At 33.7% G+C, this 25,337-nt stretch overlaps 1 protein-coding gene across 6 annotated transcripts in view; it reads left to right on the top strand.

The window, feature by feature from the left end:
- Positions 1 to 9,881, top strand: part of ss (aryl hydrocarbon receptor spineless) — a 424,929-nt gene extending 415,048 nt beyond the window's left edge. For all 6 annotated transcript variants that reach the window (XM_081729337.1, XM_081729356.1, XM_081729307.1 and 3 more), the window contains one exon: positions 6,627 to 9,881. Coding sequence is in view for 1 of the 6 variants with exons in the window: in XM_081729347.1 (XP_081585473.1) it covers positions 6,627 to 6,641 (15 nt within the window). In the remaining 5 variants the exon portion in view is untranslated. The remainder of the gene's footprint in view (positions 1 to 6,626) is intronic.
- The last annotated feature ends 15,456 nt before the right edge of the window (positions 9,882 to 25,337 follow it).

Genomic DNA, 25,337 nt, shown 5'->3' with positions numbered 1-25,337 from the left:
ATTCTTATTTGCAATAGAATATATGTAGAAGTGAAAGCCACAGTGAGCCATCTTTATCTGTATCTAAAACAGATTTTTTGCCTTGTTACTTTGTTCATTTTATTTTGACATGTCTATCATCTGTAATAGTATCATATCTTTAGAAACGTTTCTTATTTTGACATGTTTTCCTTCTATAAAAATCTCTTTGCCTTTAGGAAAATTTCTTGTTTGGTATGTCTATTACTTGTAAAAAGTGTCGTATCCCTAGAAATATTTCTAGTTTTGATATGCTTATTACCTATAAAAGTCCCTTATCTCTAGGACATACCTTTCACCTATAAATGTCGCACATCTCTACGAATATTTCTTGTTTTAACATGTCTTTCTTCTATGAAAGTCTCGTTGTTTCTAAAAAAATCTTTTTGATATGGCTATCACCTGTAAAAGTCTCGTACTTCTAGAAACGTTTCTTGTTTTGATATAGCTATTAGCTATAAAAGTCTCTCATCTCCAGGACATACCTATCATCTGTATGTCTCATATGTATCTAGAAACGTTTCTTGGTTTGATATGTCTATCACATGTGAAAGTCTTGCATCTCTAGGAGTGTTTCATGTGGATTTATTAAGATAGAAAAATCTTAGTAAAGCAAACTTTGGCCCTCTACTTTTCCATCCTCTCAGAAATATTTGTTATAGTTGTTATATGGCGCACTGTGACTTTCAATCCTTACTATTATTGACTATAAGATTTCCCTTTAAAGTAGTTCTAATTTATAAATGTAGTTTAGTGTAAATTGCAGTAACTATTGGTGACTTTTATCCTTTCTAAATTCATGTTAAGTTATCATCTCAGATATTTTACATTTCTCATAGAAGTATTTTCATTGAATACCTCTTTTTTAGTTGTGATACTATTTTTTTCTTTTGTTTTAACTTTTTCTAAATACGCTAGTGGAAAAACATTTAATAAAATCTCGTATACATCATCAGATTCGAAGGAAATTTACACAATAAAGTGTGAGTTTATAGAGGGCATGCTGATCTTAGTTTAAATATCTCAATACATTGACCATTGTGGAATGCAGGCTGGTAATATTGTGTGTGTGGGAGTAGTATCACTAGTAGTGTGAAGATCGTTTGACAACACAAGTATAATTGTGTGTGAACCCGTTGTGTATAAATTATTGTCCATATCTGCAATGCCAGAACTACGCCAGTGAATGCATATTGTGCAATTAAGTGAATTCGACTATTGCTGTATGATGGGGTTGAGAGAGTACGAGTGGTTGTTCCACAAAATATCATTGACGATGATGGTGTATATTATAGAAAACAGAAAGTAGCAACAGCAAATGTACTTCAAAGACCTCCGCGACGTACTGGGTAGCTTTTAGAAGGATCGTTGGGACCACACTAACTGACAGAACAGAGACTGACAGTGCAATCGAAACTATCATAGCTTCTAATTGAAGGCACAAACACTAAACAATCGGCTGTTGAAACCAAGTTTACGTTTTCGTATTCCCCTTGGATGACAACCCCTGATATTTACTCCTTACCGAGAGTGTTTTTGGTGGTGTCCGAAGAGACTATAGTGGCGAAGGTGAATTCAAGGTCGAGCTTCCGTATTCAGTGATGAGAGTTGCTTTTGTCTTGAACACATCGTGCCTGTTTGTAGTCATGTATAGGGACGAAACTTTTTCGCTAATGCGATATGTGCGAAACGTTAGAAAAAATGCATATATGTTTCAGGGTCAGAGCCAGAAATCACGTTCATATTATAGCGAATTTTCGCGAAATTCGGCATTACATGCGATAAATGCGAATAAAAGCGAAAAAGTGGAATTCTTGTTAGTTATTGCTAATAATAACTAAAAAGCGCATTTCCAATATTATTTAACTTAAAAATCGTTTCATTTTACTGAAAACGTGCACGGCCCTAATTTAAGTTCTTCATAAAATCCGTAAGCTTGTATAGCGTGATGTCACCTTCTGGGATTTTCAACGCCTCTTTTTGCGTCACTAAGGCCAGCCGGGACACTTATGCTCACCTTATTGTCGGAAAAACGAAACACTTGCAAAACAAATTAGAGTTAACTCAAGCAGGAAAATTTGGATCTGCTACTGCAGAGTTAATTAAAAAGGGTAATGCTTCTCACCAGGTTGAAGTTGAAGTAAAGTTGAAAACCTGCATATCAAAAGTATTGATGAAGCTGCAAAATTACACGCAAACAAGAGACGACAATTCTGTGTGGAGAGTTTACGAAAACCTCTGAGAGCTATTAGATAGAGAAACAGTTTCACTTCATAAAGATGTAGACATCAACAAAACTGAAATGTTGTTTAAAGCGTTGACTGTGTTTTGTGGTTAAAATCTTCATGATCTTGGTTGCTTACGGTGAATTTAAAAGTAAGGTTATTGAAGTCTCAACAGTGAGGATATAAAAGTTGGCATTGTATCATTATTAAATAGTTTAACATTAACCACAGGTCACTTGCAGTCAGCTCGTTACGTTCAATATGGTTGCCAGTCTCGAATGTTAATGCCGAGAGATTCTTTTCCAAGTATAATATGATTGTTACTGACAGGAGAATAAACTTAAAAGAAGAATTGGTAATGTCTTGCTGCATGTTATCCTTTAACTAAGGATGAGGTTAGAGGAAGTGTTCAAAATTCTGCATTAATTTTATATTTCAGTGAATACATTAGCTAGAGTGTACACCTAATAAAGGTATATCCTAATTTTTGTATTGGATACACCTTACTACCAAAAATATACTGTTCACAAGTACCATATTTAAAAATATGTGTTACATTTAAAAAATAAATGCGACATAAATGCGAAAATGGTGATAAATAATGGTACAAAGTATCAAAATTGTTGCGAAAAAGTTTCGTCTCTAGACATGTAAATGAACGGGAAATTCCAGCATGTGTTCACACTCGCCGTATAATGAGTAATAAGGGTATTGGGGATAATAAACTACACATCCAGTTCGCATCTGGTCTTCATTAAGGAGAATGTGACCATTGCCTCGTATATTCGTGACGTCGTCAATCCTGTTCTCCACCGTTATCTGGGTACTTCATAGTACACCATCTTCCAGCACGATAACGTGCACCGATATTACCAGTGTAGCTCAGATGCTATATTTGATGTATGTCTTGCTACTTATTGATCATGTGTGGAGCATGATGAGCTGTGCTTGACCGCCAACTGGGCTCCACCAACAATGCTAGGAAGTAGAGCTAGCGGGTATACCATATCCAAGATTGAACATCTGCACGGTAGGCTATCTCGCCGAACATCTGTATAGCATATGAAGTGGGAAGCATTAATACCATCTACCATTAATTTCTTGAGTACTACCTTTGAGCTAGATCCATAAATTCTTACTAGGTGTTCTTGCGTAAGTTTCCGTATCAATGTATAGCCAAACAAGTTTGCACATAGAGTCCTGAAATCAAAATATGAAGAAAATTGATATTATACTTAACCAAACATGTTAATTCCTGTAAAATAGTTATGGTCAAATCTTTTTAGCGTGAAGAACTAGTACAATGAACTACTGAAAGAAAGAAAAAAAATTATTGGTCTGAATCATGACAGAAAAAGCTACAGGTTAACCAATGATTCCACGTTTTCAATCTTGAGGAAAACTAGATGAAGACCTCATTCTTGCTGTATTCCATATTTCCAGGGGAAATTATTTTTTTTTTCTGTAACATGTGAAACCTTCATTAGAGAAAAATTAAAATTATTTCACTGCGATTTATTATTTTAAATGGATTTAAGAACTAAAGGAATTTATTTAATTCATCTTTATTTAGAAGGATACAAGTCAACAATGAGTATAGGAAACATTAAGCATGTATTTTTACTTAATAGAATACAGTGTCTTTGAAATTGTTAAGTGTAACATTTAAGATCTATTATAATCTATAATATAGTCTTAGCTGCCCGAAATGCTAATTTAGACTATAGTATAATATGACATATTATTGGCCAAATTGTTAAGTAGTATTATAATCAACTCTGCTTTAAGTTTACATAATAATGGTATTGAAAGTAACTGATTCAAATCATTTTTGTTAACACGAAGTCAAGATGTTGCCAGTATAGCTTTTGAAAATCTCATATTAATATTACAAAGTTAAGTGCAGAGAAAACTAAATATATGAAAGTCCGTCGAGATCGTAATACTGCAAATTATGGATGCGTTACAATATCAAACAATACTTTCGATAAAGTGGATACTTTCAAATATCTAGTATCAATATTAACAGACCAATACCATGTTCACGAAGAAATAAAATATCGATTAAAAGTAGGGAATTTGTTTATTATTCAGTTCAAAAGCTTTTAAGGTCGTGAATTCTGTTGAGGAATTTGAAGCTTAAAATATATAAAACGATAATCACGCCTGTTTTGCTGTATGATTGCAAAACATGGTCGCTTACTCTGAGGGAAGAACGCAGCCTGAAAGTGTTTGAGAACAAGATCCTAAGACGAATATTCAGACTCAAGAGAAACGGGAATGATGAATGGCGGAAACTTCATAACAAGGAACTACATAATTTATATCGTTTACCAAACATTGTTAGGGTCGTCAAATCTAGGAGGCTTAGGTGGGCAGGTCATGTAGCTAGAAGGGAAGAAAGTAGGAACGCTTTCAAAGTTTCAACTGGAAATTCAATCGAAAAACGGCCATTAGGAAGACCTAGGCGCAGATGGGAGGACAATATTAAGATGGATCTCGCAGAGATAGGAATACAAGGTAGAAACTGGATCCAGTTGGCTAAGGATTGAAGTTAATGGAAAGCTTTTGTGAACGTGGCATTGAACCTTCGGGTACCATAGGCCATAGAGCTAGTTAGTTAGAGTTACTAGATATGTACTGTGTATTTTATAACAATAAAGTAAGTTGAGAAATCTAGAAGAATGATCTGTGAATAGAATCTCGGGAAAAAAGCTTTTGTTTATAGGTACAACCTTAACTACCATTTCAATATGAATACCTTAAGTGCCTCGATATGAATAACACTTAAAAAGAAAAGTAACTACGCAAACTTTCATATAACTCTTTGACTTAGCTGGAACAAATATTTACGAAGCAAATTTAGTTTCTCATGACCCTTAATAAAGTACACGTATTTCATTGTTATTATAACACGATGTTAATGCTTTTTAAAATTGCATAGATTAATGAAATAAAGTGAGCAAAAACAAGTACATTTATTACATAATTAATAAATTGTAGTTAATTCAGAATGTTGTAATTGTATAGTTGACAGTGTTCATTAATTTGGAATTCTAATAACTTTATAATATTATCCCAGGTCGTTGAGAAATTACAATATTGGTCTCTGTACAAACTTTATAATAATGAATCATTTAGTAAGATTTACAAATTGTTCATAGTAGAATTATCATCTTACTATCTACCTTTATACATAAAATATTTTTATATTTTTATTCAAATAATTCAGAAAATTTTATATTCTTCGAACTGTTACGTTTCCACTCTAATAAGAATAATAATTCTAATAAAATTATATGGTCAGATAATCAATTATAACTAATATATGTCCAGCTAGATTAATCATTAATCACTTATGTTAGAAACAATAAAGTGTGAAATTAAGACACAAAAAGCAGTCTTCTCCTTGGGATATGTGGATAAGCGTTTTGGATCTATTTCGTAATTATATCTTAAATAAAACAAAGTTGCTAAACTTTTAACCAGAATAATATATATAAAAGATATTTCTATAATAATCATAAACCAAATAACAGTGAGATACTTAGCTTTCGAGACTGAATGTCTCGTCATTAGAATGTGTACACAAGTGAAGAAAAGGAAATACCGGACTTCTCTTGCATCTTACTGTCGTCCATATACCGTATTTGTCCAATTTTCAAATCATTAAATTGGAACAATACAGCTTTTGAGTTGCAATTAAATCGCCAATAGTTTTAAATTTCAAATTGCCTGCAAGCTAGCGACATCTACTAGTGTCAGTCAGGCACGTGATCGCAGAGGAACGACATCTACTAGTGTCATTCAGGCACGTGATCGCAGAGGAACGACATCTATTATTATGATTGCTTTTTATTAGGAATTTGAGTGACGTACTAAGATGTTTATCTTTTATAAAATGTGGGATTATGATTTTGACAAAATCTTCAACACGAGATTACTGGTTGTAGTTGAAAGGGAAGCAACCAGTATCCCAGGTATTTATTCTGCAGTACGAAAACACTTCTAGCTACAGTAGGTAATAGTTTAGCTAGAAGTATTATCTACAAAATAAATTATTCAATATGCTAATGAAGGCATAATGAACAGTTTTAAGTTTGGTTGATAAAAATTTTTTGTTGAATTTACGACATAGAAATTTGTTAATGAGATATACGGTTAATTTAGCAATGGGTTGTAGCAATAAATGCCTATTACTCATTAGAAAAGTGTGTTAATGGTATGACAAAGTATCGACCAGCATTAAATAAATTACTTTGCATGTCGTTATGTTAAAATTGTATTTTTTTTTATAAATATTAAAATCATATCTGCTTATCCTAATGCAATATTCATGAAATGACCCTTTTGTAATAAAACATTATTCATTTATCTTTACAGGTTAAGCCTGAGTAGCTATCTTCATGATTTCCATCTCTATGATCTGCTGCCATCTTCACTGGAAGATAGAATACCCATGCATTGGCATGAACATGCAGAAAAATCAAAATTTTCTCTCGATATTAATCTCCATGCTACTAATGCTATGTGTGTTGTCTCCTCCTATCTGTTGTAAAAGTTTGTAAACAACTTCCTAACTGTAATTTTTTGTGTCTTTATTTTTTTCCTGTGATATATGTGAAAAAATACCGTATTTAATTGTAAAATAGTTATTATAAAAAAAATTTAAGAAAAAGAAGGAACGAATCAATAATTATTGTGTAAAACTGATTTTAGAAAAATAAAAATAAAACTTTAAAAACGTCATATTTCCTTCCATTTTCGTTCTATTTTCATTTCGTATTTATATCATGACGTGGGCCTGGAAACATAGAAAAAGAAGCTTAAAAAGACTTTTATATGATTTAGAAAAAGAAGTAAGAGCCCTCTTGTAATATATTACGATACATATTCTCATGGATCCATAACTAACGTATAAAAATGTAGAGTTCTTTCTTCGCATTGCGTTTAAAAAAAAGTTAATAAATGAATTCGATTTTTACAAGCTCTCTATTTTGCCTAGACTTTAAAAAGAAAAATATATATATACATATATATATATATATAAATATACATAAGCCTACGTTTTGTATATCCATGTACAGTTATATTGAATGACTATAAGAAAGAAGGCGATAGATGTAACATAGGGATTAGGCCCGCTTTTGTCCGTATTGTTCTAGAAATAATGCATGCACATTGTAGTAATAAGAAATATCTAGGTCTCAATTTTTTTTTCATAAGAACTCTACGGAATGCTAACTGGATTCACGTCATAATCATTGATTCAAATGAAATTGCGAAATCAATTGTTAATAACAAATTAAATAAAAGAAACAATTCATATCATCTGTAATATAGTTCATTATTTTTAAGGGAAATAAAAAAAAAATATTCACGCTTGACTTAACACATATCACGTTCTGTTAGTACGTTCATTTCTCTATTTTGCTTACAATGTTTTCAAAGAAGATGCTGTACATGAAATTTGTTTCATATTTATTCCTTACCATAGGGCATAAATCCGAAGAAATTTAATCAAAATATATCTAAATTACTCTCTGATTTTTGAGATAATTTAGTTTGTATCATACGAAACATTGAGTAACCCTCACAATTAAACCTGTATTTTAGTTGTATGGCGTTCTTCTTTGAAAAATATTGTAATAAAAAAGCGAAAGTGTCCAACAAAGGCAAATACTGCATTCCAAGTTACATCTTTTTTTTCACTTACTTATTTATTAATTTATTTATTTTTCAATCCCTTAATAATGATAAATTAGTAAGATAAGTGATATTTATAGCACACATTCCGTGAGATCAGTATGTGTAATTTCTTCCAAGGACGTCGTTTTTAGACGAGTGATGTATAAGTTACAAGATTGAGAAAGCGTAAATGTTATCTTGTACTTTTCTTTTTCTTTTTATAAATACAAAGCAACCTAGATTTCTAAATAGTAGTGAAAAAGAGTTTCAAAAGCTTATGAAAGTCATACTACTTTCAAGGTTTAGTGAGTGCTTAAACATTACTTATTTTACTAATATATTATAGCTCTTCTACTAGAATAAAAATGCTTTTATTTGTACATCTATTACATGTCAAGTTGTTATTATCTTCAGTTTAACATTGACATAATTTCTTATCATCTAAAAGTATAGAATTAAGTCTTACTAAATCATTTTGAATGTTCTGGTACAATGAAACAATATACGTGCGAAGTATTCAATAAATATAACAGCATTGTAGCGTTTAAAGTTGAAATGTTCCTTTGATTACCATTATTATTATTATTATTATTATTATTAACATATAAATAAATTGACTTTTAAGGATTACTGGTGTGTTGTTACATTATTTTAAGAATGAATTAAGCCATGCAATCGTCAACAAGTTGAATTATATGGAAAAATCATATTTCAGTCTGGAATGTTAAATATTTATCAGTCACTATACAGATTCTAACTGGTGTCGATTTTAGAAGCAAATTTTTTTAGAAATTGTTGAAATTGAATCTTTTTGTTCAATATTAACAGTGAAGTGTTGTTTATCTTACTGCAAGTGTTATTACGTAGTCTTCCCAGAAATATTAATTTAAGATATAACCAACGGTATACTTCTTAAAGATAAAATAAACATAATATTTACTTATTCGTTAATCCTTTCGGCCCTGACTTTTTGTTACTCACCGATTATATTTTTGTTTTGCACTTAACAAATGAAATATAATTTCCATTTTGTTTGTTGGTGTCATATTTAGAGAATTATGGAACATACCAATTTGTGTACACTAGGGTTGAAAATGTATGTAATTTACAAAGTGGCATTAATCGAAAATATCATTGTAATCTACGTAGTTTAGAGACTCGAAACATATCACTAAACTTAATCTCATTCAAGTTTACTCTTACAATTTTGAATTTCTAGCAACGCCACTTTCAAAGAAACTCTACAAGTTTTATTTCGCGTTAAGAATGGCGTTTAGATAAAAGTTGTTTAATTGAAATGTAACGAATGTAAGAACAAATTTAATCTTTTTTTATTTTTTTTATTTAGACGGAAATTAATATTGATGTAATGTTTCTGAACATCTTATTTTTTTTAAAGTTTCTTATTTCAATTTTCGGTGCAATAAAATATTTGTTAATTTTTCAATTTTAGCATAGTAATAAGATCTTTGTACTCCCTATAGAACCCTATACAATATTATTTTATGTAATTTAATGTCACCAAAAGTCAATATTATAAAAGGAAACATGTAATAGATGTACAAGAACTAAGAAAAGACATATCATGCCTGTTATTTGGTTGTGTTTTTATGGTACAGAAAATATTGCTCAGATTTTTTTTTCATTTATTGAAGATACATAATTATGTTCCTGCATGTGTGTCATAGATCTTTAATTTTAATTGACTCAGTATATATATATATATATATATATATATATATATAATACTGAAAATCAAATCATGATATACAAAACAATTGTAAATATATATAAAGCGCTCTTCATTCATAAATCACCCATTGTCGGAAGATAAAAACAAATCATACTATAAACTCAAAAGACATGAGTTTTGGAAAAAAAAAAAAAAGAAAAAGAAGACAATATGTATGAAATGTTTATATTAATAATAAATATATGAATGGTACTTAAGATTTTTATTTTATTTTACTACCAAATATACTTCACGCCAAGCATGTGCAACTTAAGGTAGGGAGAGGAGCTATCACAGAAACTTGATAAGGCTCGAGATCGTTCGTAAAGCTTTTTCTTTCTTACATTTCGTAAGCTCCACCTTAAAATTCATTGCAGAAATTCGTTCTGCTGATCGTCTGTGAAACTGTATTATTTTCTCGAGTGTTTTATAATCTCCACCTCAAAATGCATTACAGAAATTCGTTCGACATGTAAAAATTTGAAAATAATGCAAAGAAGAATATTGTAAGTAAGTTATTTAATAACCAACAAAGAGAAGCTTGGGCTCTCAGGTTCTGTACAAATATTTCTATATTGGATAATATTTCAACGTGAAGGTTGCATCCGAGGAATATATCAGTTATGCCTCCCCCCCTTTTTTTTGTCCGGAAAAATTTTACATCAAGTAATAGAGATATGAGAATCATTTTTATTGTGATTTCACAGAAAATCAGTCAAAAATAAAGTTACAATAATCGAGTGATAGGTCAAATGATAGAACTGGAAAGGCCGAATATAGGCGTTAAGCTTGCTGTTGCATATGGCTAATGTAAACTTATTTAATATATGTATTTCTAATGTAATTTCTACGGTTCTACCTTTCTGGCTTAAGAGCCGACGAGAAATGAATGGCAAAATGACTGTGCATAACGCCTTGAGTGGGATTCGAACTCACGAGAAGTAGAGAAGTCTTGCGATCGCCACACTAATGCCTTAGATTCTTGAATTGTACTCATCAGACTGTAACTTTTGCTTTATCCTGCCACAAAATGTTCTAGTACACTCATCCAATGACTGAAATAGTTACACCAGTTAATGAACTCAAGAACCCGCGACAGACATACAGCGTGCTTTGCTGTTCGAACTGTACTCAGCATAGAGTAATTCTTGCTTCTTACCACCACAAAATGTTTTACAGCTACCCAGTACTTTAGATTGAAATCGGCAAATTTGCCTGCACAGTTTAACGTCCAATAGTGTAGATAGCCACATCTATTAGCGTGACTGTTTATTATTAGAAGTTGGTGTGACGCAGCGAAATTTGCAGAGTTTAACATTGTATTATTTTTTAATTAATTTAAATTATTTTTACAATGTAGCAATACTGGACTGTCTGGAATTATCTTCTGCATTCGTTTGGTTAGCAGAGAATTGAATCTAATTGAGTAGTTCCAAACCTTTTTTCTTTATAATAGCTAGTCTCATTAACACTTAAGGAACCCAAAGATTCGCTATCGAGTAGAAAAAAAAATATCATGTGTGAATCTGGTTCAATTACAATAATTATCCTCGTTAAAATTCATCTTTAGGTAGGCTGACCAACAATGTAGGAGGTCAGTTTATGTTGGAATGTATTTATTTTCATGGCCTTTCAGCACTGGCGTCTCTGGCATGTAAAATTTGGGGGAGGGGGCATCAAAGAAAGTGATTTAAATGGTACTACCTAGCCCAACCTGTTTATTATCTTTGATTCAATTTGTTACCTTTCTGCTTACCTTCACGGACCCACTAAGGTATATTAAGAACTCGATTATAATCGTGAGCTCTTTCGTGGCTAAGCGGTTAAGTACACGCCTTTGGCGCAGGAGGCCCGGGTTCAATTCACAGCGGGAGCTCATGTGGTTCGGGTTCCACGTTAATCATTAGGTCAACGTCTCATATAGCCTCACTGCTGAACGGGACGTTAAACTCAAAGCCATCATTGCTTATAATCGTTTCAGAGCCTGAATATTATTTCCCAAATAAAAATTATAATTATTATTTATATCTTATTCTGTCGTTACTAAATAAATTAGAATAAAATATTGAATATTTTGTACTTCAAAATATTGGGGGACGCGTCCTCCTCGTTCCCCGTGCCTTACAGTAATGAACTCATTCTAGTATTTCTTACAAAATTTGCCCTTCCTTTTCATCCCAATATTTCTCACTACCCACGTGACACGATTTCCGTCACTTTTCGTTAAACGACAAAAACCTTAAAGAACAGAACGTGAATATCGTTATACGAGGTTAGACATTTGTCAATGAAAATAATTACGAAAATTGTTTACTACTTTTTCTTTCTTCTTTTTTTTCTTTTTTAAAAGGAAGAAGGTTTCCACTTTGGTTTTTAAGGCACAGAAAACGTATGACTTGTTTTTCATACATACGTTACATGTTTTCTGTGTTTCCAGTTATACACGACCCTGGAAAAGGTTTTATTTTCAAAACAGAAATTATGAGGGTAAAATACGAGAAGGAGTCAAAAAATTCCCGGAATGTTGTAGTTTTTGTATTTATGATGCAATCACAATGAATCTTGTACAACATAGTCCTTAGGTTCCATAATTATGAATATGACAAATGTGAACAGATCATAACAGTCAGTTTACAAGTAGTGTACCAAAATGGAAGAGTATGTGTGATCAATTGGTGCATTGTCGCAGTTCAAGCAACGCGTCATCAAGTTAATATATACGGTATATACAAATTGGGGAAATCTACTTTAGATACCTACTTTAGTAGCCTTAAAGTCAGTTTACGGTGACAATGCTTTAAGGAAAACAGCATCGGTACCCGTTTCATCACCGTAGAAGACATCAAAACCAACGTGAGGGCTGAACTTCGGAACATACCAAAAGAGGTCTCCAGCAATCGCAGGAGCGGTGGGGCAAGTATGTGTTCCGAAGGTGCCTGCTTTGAAAGTGATTAAGTAAATGTATATTTATATAGTGATAATAGAAAGCTACAATAAAATTACGGGACTTTTTTGACTGCTCCTCGTATATCCTATTAAAAATTATTTTACTGTTATACAGAATAATGAAATTAATAAAATTTTCTAGTTTAATGATCCACGATTATGCCATTCAGACTAAAGCAGACAGATAAATTATTGAAAGTAAATGATAATGGAATAACTGGTGGAATGAGAATGTATGAGAAGACGGGAAAACCCACGGACACGATTTCACCACAAACTCACGTAATCAGGGATTGAATTAAGGACCCCTCGCACCAGAGGTGAGCGCTCTACAACTGAACCACCGTGCCTCGCTATATAGAATAATGTTCACCATTTTGTCATTACTTTGTTTTAAGGATATACCGTCCACATGCTTTCTTTTACGAGTTATATACTCTGAAACCTACTCAGAAATGTTGCAGTGTCTCATGTCCATTGTTTTTCTGATATTGCCGGGTTTTCAATACATCTTTCAACTCTTTATCTGTTTATAGCCTATATTTCAAACTTTATCAAACATTTTAGATATCTCTGAAGACAAAAATCACAAGAGGACAAATAAGATGAGTGAGCTGGCCATGTACTGTCACCAAGTAGTGAAATGAGATGCCTGAAAACATTTTTTTTAATAGAATTATTATAAATTAATTTGGCTGCATTGCAACGCACTTTGCCGATCACTGCTACAGCTATTAGTCGATCCTTTCTTACATCTTATCCTATATATCTTACAACAATGAATGAGTCAAATAATTCATAACTTTCACTTAAGTGCAAGGTTTCAAAATTCACATTTTCGGTTGCAAGCAATACGTCTGCTAGGTAACGAAAACATAGACCAGTAGGCCTATGTTTTTCATTTTATATTCATGTAAATACGTTTCTTCACCTTTGTTATCCTTCATGCATTTGCTCGAAAGTTTGTTCTTTCGGAAATTTAAACAAAAACTGCAATTCTCTCTATCATTATAATATTTATATCAATGTAAAACATAACCATTGTTAAGTTCCATACGTAATCATGTCTTTGGGGCCTACCGGAAACAAATATTCCCTAAATACTGGCGGAAATACGTCGCACTTGATACATCCATTCTTTGGTATTTACTATACTAATAAATCCAGGTAAGAATATTATAGTCAGTGTATGTATAAAGCTATTAATAGCGGAGCTTGTAGAATTTATTATAAACTAAAATAATTACTATTTAAATATTTTTTCTTAATTGCTATTGGACCATTTCATTTTTATTATCAAGAAAAGCAAGTAGAACAAAACAATAACAAATAATAATAATAATAATAATAATAATAATAATAATAATAATAATAATAATAATAATAATAATAATAATAATAATAATAATAATGTTTCTTCATGAGTACCCTAAATTTCAAGAAACTTGTTAACTTTTTAAAATATCTACACAATCTTACATATAGTAAGATTATCTTATTCCTGTAACTGGGGACAATTATTTTCAACGAACTTAAGAAGTTTGTTACTGAATTCTCTGTGTCTGTGCGTCTGTCTGTCTGTCTGTTATTTGCGATTTTTTCCAATTTTGAACCCTGCATTCGATGAGCATCAAAAACTATCTGAGAAAGTGATTATTTTTTTGCTCGATTGAACTCCACCCAAATTTATTCTTATTGTAGAAAACACTTGTTGCCGTTTATTACAGTTTTTACTCTATAGTGATCACAGTTAAAATTATATGTGCTTGATTTTCTGTCACTTTCGGTTTACATAAAGAGATTAGAGTGGAGATTGAATATATTCTTGGGACGCTTAATTGAATGCAGAAAATCGTTTTTCGCTTCCACCGTTTTAGGTCTGTAACTATCAACGTTAAAACCGGAAGTGGTTGAGTTCTACCAATTCCAGTTTTACAGATTTTGTAGAGAAATTTGCGTGGAATTGGAATATATTCCTAGGACGCGTAATAGAACACTGCTTTTCGCTATCTATTACTATTTTTTTTACCTTAGAGCAATCTCCGTTAAAACTGGTTTTAATAGAGAAATTAGAGTGGAGATGGAATATATTTTAGGACACTTGATTGATTACAGAAAACCATTTCTCGCTATCTAATACTGCTTTTACTCTATGGCGACCAACGTTAAACCGGAAGTGGTTGATTTCTACTTCTGGTTTGAATAAAATCTTAAGACAGATGGTGCCTATTCTTCGAACGTTAAATCGACCCCTCCCCTCCAAAAAAAACAGCTTTTTGGTATCTTATGGTTTTTGCTTTATAAATCAATATTGAAACTGGGAGTTGTAGTGGTTCCGGTTTTAGTAGAAAGATAAGGATGGAGATGTAATGTATTCTTAGAACGTTTAATCGATTTCAGAAAACAACTCCACGCTATCTATTTCCATTTTTGCTCCAAAGTGATCAATGTAAAATCCAAAAATGGTTTATTTCTACAACTTCCGGTTCGAATGTCGGGTCCATCAATTAACTTAATTCTTAAATTTTAACCCTCTACTACCTCAACTAATTTGGGGGGATTCATCAAGGAAATCTTGAGATATTGTGTCTGTCAGATACACACACACACACTAAGACAGAGTAAATATATAAAAAAGTTCTGGTAAAAACCAAATTTAGATTTATCCAAGGAAATGAGAGGTAGACCTAAGTAAATATACCAGCACTTAACTATAACAAAATTCGACTGATCTTATAACGCAGCATCCAAAGAGGTATAACATGTACCTATGAACTTTTGACCAGGGTCCAATACCCAGGAATCAGCACTCCTCTCGCGGGTATTATACTTATTCATATAGTTCTGAGAGAAGAGCCCTAATCCTTCGACCCTGTGGACTTGGTCAACACCCAGGTTTCAGGATCATGACCCCTGAAACAGTGACCCAGTGGCACAAAATCAAAATTCCCGTCTCATATCTTGTGGCAGAAGAGGTGAAACTAATTCAAATTTCCCGCCTTCAGTCATGTGACCCTAAACAACCAATGAGAACAATCACGTGACTAAATGAACCAATCAGCAACGAGTTTTCTTCAGTGCCGGGATTACTACTGTAACATACCAAACTCATCTTCCTCTTCAAACTAACTAAATCAACGCAGTAATATCGCGTGTCTCACCGAATTTGGACAATGCTCTAACCACCTTACAATCTTCTGAATCCATATTACCATCGCATGACGTTCACATGAGCGATTTCCCGATCAGATAAACTACTGACAATACAGATCTACATTTGCATGTAAGAATTCACAGACATTTTACATAACTGAATCATTCAGCGGATAACCGAAGATGAACTTTGAAAACAGAAAGAGCTACCTTTTGTAAGAAAGGGGGACACATTACTGCAAAAACTACGCCTAAAAAAGCAATAGCTGAAAGAACTTAAGGAATAGATCTCGTACTAATTCAAAAAGCAAAAAAAAGTTCTGGTAAATCATTAGAAAACGTAGACTTAGTTCTGAAGATGAATGCAACCCCTCCATTAAAATGGTTACTTCCCATGATGCGAGTGATGTTTTGCCAGATGATCATTTGCAACTCCAGAAAAAATTGATAATGTAGGACTTGAAGATTATATTTTAGTTTTTATGTACCGGAACGCAACGATGTTTGGAGTGCTTGGATGCCAAGTAGTGTAACTCCAAAATTGAAATTTTTCAGGAGAGAGCTTTGAACTTCAATATCTCATGTAAATCGCATCAAGAGAACGTTATTCACTATCAGAGTTAGAAAATGAACTTCATAATTATGTTTTTGGTTTCAACCATAAAATAAATATGCATTTTTCATGAGATATTGAAGTTTAAAGTCCTTTCGTGAAAATTTTCCCTTTTAGAGTTACCCCACTTGGCTTCAAGCGGTCAATATGGTGCTCTAAGCACTTATTTAAAATATTACATTGAAAACTTAAATGGTATCATCAATTGGAAATAACTTCGGAAATATGAACCGCTTGGGTGCCAAGTGATGTAACTCCAAAATTGAAATTTCCCGGGAAAGAACTTTGAACTTCAACATGTCATCAAGAGAACATTATTCACTATCAGCATTAGAAAATGAACATAATTGTTTTTGGTTTCAACTAGGGATGGCAAAAATTTTCCGGAATCGGAATTTTCACTTTCCGGGTTTCGAAAAAAACAGAATTCGGAAATTTCCGGAATTCATAAAAAATCCCGAATTCGGAAAAATCCTGAATTTTTCAGAATTTCGGAATTTTTCCGAGATCGGAATTTTCTAAATTCCGCTTTTATCAAAATTCGGATTTTTTCCGGATTCCGATTTTTTTTCGAAATCGGAATTTTTCCGAAATCAGGAATTTTCTGAACTCTAGGATTTTTCAGATTTTACTTTCCGGATTCCGGAAAGTAAACATTCCGAAATTGGCCATCCCTAGTTTCATCCATAAAAGAAATATGACTTTTTCAGGAGATATTGAACTTCAAAGTTCTCTCCTGAAAAATTTCCATGTTGGAGTTACACCACTTGGCATCCAAGTGGTTCCTGTTTGGCAAATGATAGGATAAAAAAATGCATAAGATTTTCAATGAGAGAACTTTGAACTTCAACATCTCATGTAAATCGTTCACTATCAGCATTTTAAGTAACTTTTGTTTAAATAGAAGAGCAGCAAAAGAAATAATAAATTAATTAGGCATCGATTGAAGATTGTGCTTCTACAAGAGAAAGTTGTGAGTCTTGCAATAATCTGGTACAGAATATACCTGTGTTTATCACTATGCAGTGAAAGCAGGTTAACATTCGAAGTATAGCCCTCGTGTTGAACTGTCTGCAGCCATCTTCTTGCTAGTTTCTCAATTCCATGTCTTGTTATTAGAGGCAAAGAAATCAGTCTCTGTTGTTTCTACCTCCTGCTGGTAAGTAAGGCATCATGATTTCAGAAAGCACGTAATGGATCGAAAAACTTAGTAATCCGAAGCGAAAGGTTAGAACTATATACCTGATGTATCAATTCGATGCCTTCAAATTCCTGATATTTTTTTCCAAGTCGTGTGTGGTTTCGCATTAGCGTTCTGCAGTAGATGTGCTTTCAGTTCATTAATGCAGGATATTTTTGGTGTAATGCAGCATACATCCAATCAAAAAAAAAAAAAAGAAAGAAAGAAAGGTAGGCATTCATGATAGGATATTTAGGAGTGAACTTGATGTGTATATATCTCATGTATATATCTCCATTTCATTCGCGTTCATAGGCCCAAACTTAGGTTCAAATAGCTTGTTCTTTATTGCTGTCCAAAAGTAAAGTTAATTGAATAATAATTAAACGTTATAGCACTGAGATGTAAGTGGAATGAATCACTGGTATGTAGGCCTATCTCTGAAATCATAATAAACATAGACAAGCAATATTGCCAACACCGTAAACAATGTTGTCGCTAAACATACTGCAAGAAGACGCTAGAAATATTAATTTTTATAGAAATAATGCTAGATTAGTCGCTAGACAACATTTAAAAGGTTCTAAATTCCTATTCTAACAATAAATGAACCAATTGTTCTTGTCAAAATAGCTTTAAAAATTTCTAGATTAAGCGACAAAGTGCTACATTTGTAACACTGTTAACAAGAGACGAACGACAACCGCTAAACGTTTCCGCGCATGTGTATAAATTTATGATATAGAAGTACATCAACTCAAAAATTGCCTCAATGAACAAGACATAACATACTAATCAGTCAAAACTAATGAAAACAAGGCAGTAGATCATTTTGACATGCTATAGATAGTCAAATTTTTACATTCATGGCAGACATATCGGTAATGTCAAAAAATTGACATAATTCCTTATGTTCACCCTTACAAGGCAATTCATTTGTACACATTAAAGTATGTCCAAATTTGAAGACATGCATTTCTGAGTAGTTTGGACCTGTTTTGGGCTCTGTGTATATAATACAAGAGTTATCTTACTAGTCGGCGAACCGCCAGCGTTTCGGCGCCTGTCCGAGCATCTTTGCCGAGGTCGGTCCGTCCGCTGTTTGCCGACCTTCTTTCGGCACCTTTACCTGTCGGCACACCGCCAGCATTTCGGCGTCTTTCCGACAACATTTGCAGCGATTGGCCCGTCCGCTGTTTGCCGTCTTCTTCCAAAATATTTGTCAAGGATCATCTCGTACTTGTAATTTAATTTTAAAAATTTACTTCTCATTACTTGCAATCCTTTTACTACATTTCTTTTCATATATTTATCTTTTTATGGTCGGCACGCCGTCAGTGTTTCGGCGTCTTTACAACCATCATTTGCGGTTGTCGTTCTGTCCGCTGTATGTCGACTTTCTGGCGACTCCGTTTTCCCAAGACATATTTAATGGAATTTGTGTCCATCCACGAGAAAAACCTTCGGACATTTCAATTTTACTTCATCATTAAAGAAGATAAGGATCTATTCATTTTCCAAAATTCAACTCGTTGCCGATGGTACGCGATATTGAAACTTTCGCCGAGGTTGTTTTTCAAGAAATTGCCGGCAGTGTCTTTTTGCAGTTGTCGTCCGACTGTCTGCCGACTGTTTCGAAAAAGCTTTATACCAGGGAAATATAAGCCCTAATTCGTATTTTAAAGCAACAATTTACCTTCTAACTCTCTTTGTTTTCGTTTGGTGAACGACTCCTTTTGCTTGTCTCGGTCAATAATAGCTCGGAAAGACGCTGGTATCCGGCGCCAGCAATCTGACCGCGGCATCTGGTCGGCATGGACAAATTGTCCGACTGTATTCGGCAGGATCCTGATTACGGAAAGAGTACTTCGTGTCCCAAAACGAACTAAGCATTTGAGTTTAATACATGTTCATTTGAGGTAAGGACCGTTTTAGCAGAGAAATCGCGTTTTCTTCTTCATGGAATATATACAGGTTTGTTGTTTATAACGTTACTGCTATCTATGTATAGCCCGATATAATCCGTGCGGCACGTATTGGATAACACATATTCCAACGCAAAATCAATTAAACTTTAAATACAGGCCTCTCGGTTATCAATGTTTCTCTCATTACCCATACGTCTGATGGCAATTTCATGGCTCGTAAGATGAAACTTACGAAACCTTTTTCTGTTTTCTCTAACTTCGAAGTTAATATTTCTCTGATTTTGCCCGTCATTATTATTACTATTACAACCACCTGTATTACTACTACTAATACTACTACTAGTACCACTTGTACTATAACTATTGTTGCTCTCATATCCAACAAATGTTGGAACAGGGGCGTATGACGGGCCAGGCTGAGGAGACAACAATTGGTTCCCATAGCCATGATTATCCTGTACACAATATTGAGGAGGGGAGTTGTATATAGGATTTTGTCCCTGGACCTGTTGCGTGAGTGTAACCACACCTTCGTCCTCATTTTCAACCAATCTCCTGATTTCTTCTTCAACGCAATTTAGATTGCCAATCCCATCTAATTCGTTTAAAAATGCTAAATCTTCATTAGTTAATTCAATTATATTATTATGACTCATGATTTTCTTGAGGGGTCATGACTATGGCGTTTTCAGATGGGATTAAGCATTGTTCCGAAACAAACCACGTCCCAAAATCGAAAAAAAATATGACAGCTCCGTATCCTTTATTCTGTCTACCTGACCCTCCCCACAAGATAATAATTACAAAAGGTTTTGCTGAGAATGATCATAACTGTTCTGTACGGAAAAATCCGTGAACAAACAGTTCTAAAATATCAGCACTGGGTACACAGTGCTGCAGAATTAATATGTCATTACCTTCGAAACCACAAAGTTCACGAAGCAGCACGTCACACCTCTCCGATGTCCGATGTCCTAGCCTTTGAATCTCCATTATACCTTTCCAAGTGCTAAACATCCTCGGGTAATCGTTCAGACCACGAACCAGCTCGTCCAGGTAGAGTTCATCCACAAGGTTCAGTTTTTCAGTTGGGTAGAATAATACCCATCTAAAACAGACAAAACAGAAACAACTAATTTGAGTTATTAAGTTCCCTTTTAATAGATCACTTCAATAATAATAATGTAAGAAAAGTGAGAGAGACTAATCAATTATTTTCAAGCTTCTCTTTTATAATAATGTTTAAAAAAGAGACTGATCACTTATTTTCAAGCAGCGCTTAAATATTGTGTAAAAAGGAAAGATTAATCAGTTATTATCAAGATTCAAATAAATAATAATAATATGAAAAAGAAAAACAGCAATCAATTTACTTTATGAACAATGACTAAATTTTTAGAAAAAAGTATCTCCCTGTTCATTAATACTATTTAAAAACAAGCCAAGGAAAATTGCAAATAGTATGATTTCTTTTTTAAAAATTCAGTAAGTATAAGAAAATATAAAATACACACCACTTAATCGCTAGTTAATCTCTGGTAAATCTCTCTAAAGAAGAAAATGACGTGGTAACGTCGGTACTTTGGCCGCTCAACAAAATGGTAGCCTCTCCTTAAAAACTGGGTTTCTTTTTTCAGTAGTGCTGCTCCCAACTAATGCTTCGGTAAGGATTAGGTCACTATAATATAATAATGATAATGGTTCACAATAAAAAATCTTATCTCCTTTAAAATTGTCTATATGTTTAGAAACAGCTGCTTAAAAGATAAAGAGAAGCTCTCTTTGATCTTTTACCTATGACAGTGTAAAATGGAATGATTTCAAAACCGGGTAAATAGCTATTATATCACCTCCTATCATGTATGTCGACACGTCTTATCATGTATGCCGACACCGGCGCAAGTAGCGACACCTGGTGTCAAATTTTTGAACTACCGTTCAGTTTACTGTTCGCTTTTGTTCAGGTCAGATGTTTGTGCGTATAATTTCCATGCTGAGGTGGCTAAACTTCTGTACTATTGTAAAATTTATTCTATATTACACGAATTTATTGTAAATAAATGAGCATAGAAAACAAATACATAGATTTAATAATCAATGGGCCTTGCAAGCCGTAAAACCGGTTCCGGGGTCCCCCTCTAATTGTGTACTAAAGTAGTAAACAAAAAATCATTATCTAGTATTACCCACCACCAATGGTAGTGCTATAACAAATTTTCTATTCGACTTTTCATATAAAAGGAGATAGTAGAAGACACAAAGTGTACGAGTGATCATTACGAGTTTTTAGTATTTTCGAAACATTCTTCATAGGATCACACTTATTTTTTTAACAACCCGTATGCTTTGCCATACAATCTAATACATAACCTGAGCTTCGTATCGAAGCGATCCGTAAAACTCACAGTGTTTAAGTAATTAACTAAGTGGTTAATATAGATATCTTCTGCAGTAAAAGATCTAAGTTCAAGCCCCGACGAAATCACCTATGCCGTAAAAGTTCATAATTTGCTCCCCGGCGAGCCGCATTTGAGGTTAGCGCTTGTCGTTTGCGCCTCTAGTGTGGGAAACTCAAGTTCAAGCCCTGGCAAAAGTGTCTATCCATCGCGTCTTGAACGTTAAAAATCCAAGTTTGAAACCCGAATTTTGTCCGGTGCAGTATAGAAACCAGTTCACGGCTTCAATGTTAAAATACCCAAATCCAAACCGCAAATCAAGCCCCCGTGCGTTAAGTCATATACTTCACACCTCTCGTGTGAAATGGCCCGGGTTAAAACCTTAAACAAAACAAATTATATGGTTCGATTCCCCATACATGTTCCTTGGTAAATATTATACTCAAAATAAATTATTCATCAAACTTTTTCACCTCCACTACTTTCTTTTTAACTATATACTTAGTAACAAATTGAAAATCGCCCGTCTAAAAAAGAGTAAGTCCACGTCTCGTACATCCGTGGTGTTCAACACTAAACTACATATAACAATAATTCAACTCTTAGTTCCTGTATACAATTTATCTTATAAAACACCACAAGAAATTCTGTATAATTAATTATCCACTATTAAAAATAGTACTACCTTAAATCTATTAACAGCAATCAAGGAAGTCCTCAACCGTTACTTTTTGAAACACTGTAACATTTTTCATAGAAGGTGAAATAAATATAACACTGTTCTCATCATGTTAGTTTTAGACTAAATAATTAAATTATGTTAGTGAGTTTTCCCGGAGTTCTCCCATTTTCGACGTTTTTTTCAGTCCAATATTTCATTAATTTCTCAAAAACTATACCTTATTACTGCATAAATATGTCCTAGGGTCGTTCTCAACAATCTGAGTTTATACCATACAATGCGTTTGTGGACGTGGTTTTTCCCGGAGTTCCCCCATTTCCTCCCACTATCTCATTCTACTATTTCTTCAAAGATTATAGCTTATTACCGCATAAGTGTATGCTACCAGTGTTCTTAACAAACTGGCTTTGTTCCTTATAATGGGTTTGTCCCCGTGATTTTCCCTGGGTTGTCCCTTTTTCCCACATTCACATCCCACCATTTTTCAAAGATTATAACTTATTACAGCATAAATATGTGCTAGATTGCTTCTTAACAATGTTTATAGTACACAATGACTTTGTCCCCCTAGGTATTCTCGATACTCTCCCATTTCTTCCAACATTCTCATTCTACTATTTTAAAAAAGACTGTAAAATCCCTCAACCCCTTTTCATACAAAAATAAGACGATGGTAAAATAAAGTACAAAAACAGCAATTTGCATGTGTCTTGTAAGGAGAAGAAAAACAGTTCAAACAATAAATCACAAAAAACAAAACAACACAACAATCTACAAAGCACGTTAATATCAAATATAAGGAAAAAGGGAAGGACGTCAAAATTTATATATCTTTATTACGAACGTAGGAGGTCATTCATCCAACACCATTTAAAATTTTCTCTGCAAAAATCCATAGATGATTTCATACAAAGTGACAGTTTCGAATATTACAAAATTTTAGTACAAATGGAAGGTAGAGCATTTTAAATCTGTTAGGAAAATCCACATCTTTGTTTTTTCATAAATTAGAATTGCTATTCGCAGATAGACTGTATGTTCAGTTCGTAGAGTGACAATTTCTTTAAGATATGACGTGTTGATTACAAACGATAATACTATCGTTTTGTTAATGCATTTACAAGTACTGTATTCTCAGAAACATTTTAAATCAATCTCTCTCTCTTTATCAACAGCAAATTTCCTCACAACAGGAAGAAAACTGTCAGTCAGGCCAATCACACACACACTCGCTTCCACCTACTACCCCTCTTCTCTTTTCACACGCATCATAGTCGCTTTCTCCTTCTCACCCAGGTCAATCACACACACACTATGGAAAAGAAAAGAGAGGAGATGCAACAGACCATCGCCGGCAAATAGTAGCTTCATATGCATTTACTGTAACGGCCACTGGTGGCCAGCCAGACGGCAGGGTAACGTAGGGATACTGACGTCACACACACACTTTCCCCAGAACAGTAAGTTTTCCTGTAAGCTCTTCAATCAGTCTCGTGAAATCCGGAAAAAAGATGTACGACAAATACGTTCTGTATACAGTATATGCAACGATTTTTACCAACGAAGCAGTTGATCCAATACAATAAATGAATGAATAAATGAATAAAGAAATGCTTCTTCCCTATTCCTTTTCTCCCTTCCATATCCCGGGTTCGATTCCCATTGGTTCTCTTTCTCTACTCCACCTCACAAGTTCACAATTTCTTTTCAAACTATTACCAACGACTTCATCACATGTACACTCATTGAGTGTTCAATTCCCAATGTTCATATGATCCTCTACCCCACCTTAAAATTTCACAATGTATTTTCAGATTGCCAGCGAGTAATATTTTACATATTATGAATGAATAAAAATGTCCATTCCATATCCCGGGTTCGATTCCCATTGGGTTCTTTTACTCTACTCCACCCACAAGTTCACAATTTCTTCTCAGCTTATTACCAACGACTTCTTCACATGTTCACACATTTTAGTACGATCACACTCATTGAGTGTTCGAGTAAATAAATTAAAGAAATGTCCCTTTTATATCCCTGGTTTGATTCCCATTTGGTTCTCTTTCTCTACATTTTCTTACTTCCAAAAAGTAAGCAATCCATTAAAAATTACAGGGGCAGGGTCCTAAAACTACTTTAATAGTACCTAGAATTGAACCTGGAAACTCAAGAAACAACAAAAAGTTTCTCAAGTCAAGGTCCTTCTTCTGAGGTCCTTCTGTATACATAGCGAGAGGGTTCAAATACCATTACATAATCCATTTGGGAGGTCAGGGACCATAGCAAGATGGTCATGGACCATTTTGATGCGCCTGAGAAACACAGGGCCCATGGAGGTCATATTTTAACAACTACTTTTTTAAACGTTCACACATAGTGTTCTGAATTTGCAGAAGCAAATTAAAAAGACAGGGTTGTTCTGGGGAAACACTTCAAGGGCTGTATGAGGTCCCTACACAGGGGCACTCTTCAAGGGTCATTCTCAAACCAAAAAACCATGCTCATGTTGCCATACCAACATCAAAGGTCAATAACATCTCCCAAATGTAATTCACACATTTTAGAAACACTCATCTACTTTTCCCATGTACCAATTAACACGACAACACTTTCTATAGCTTGTGAAACATGTTGAAACCATTAAAACAGATCGTATAACCCTGTGTCGGCAATCGTCTGACGAGAATCACGATTAATCCTACTAAATAACATCCGAAGAATATATATTTGATACGTATATTTCAAATCTTTTAATTATAATAAACACTTCACATTT

Source organism: Thermobia domestica, chromosome 1, assembly GCF_964235325.1.
Source record: "Thermobia domestica chromosome 1, izTheDome1.hap1.1, whole genome shotgun sequence".
NCBI classification, from domain to species: Eukaryota; Metazoa; Arthropoda; class Insecta; order Zygentoma; family Lepismatidae; genus Thermobia; species Thermobia domestica.
This window is presented reverse-complemented; position numbering and strand designations above follow the sequence as displayed.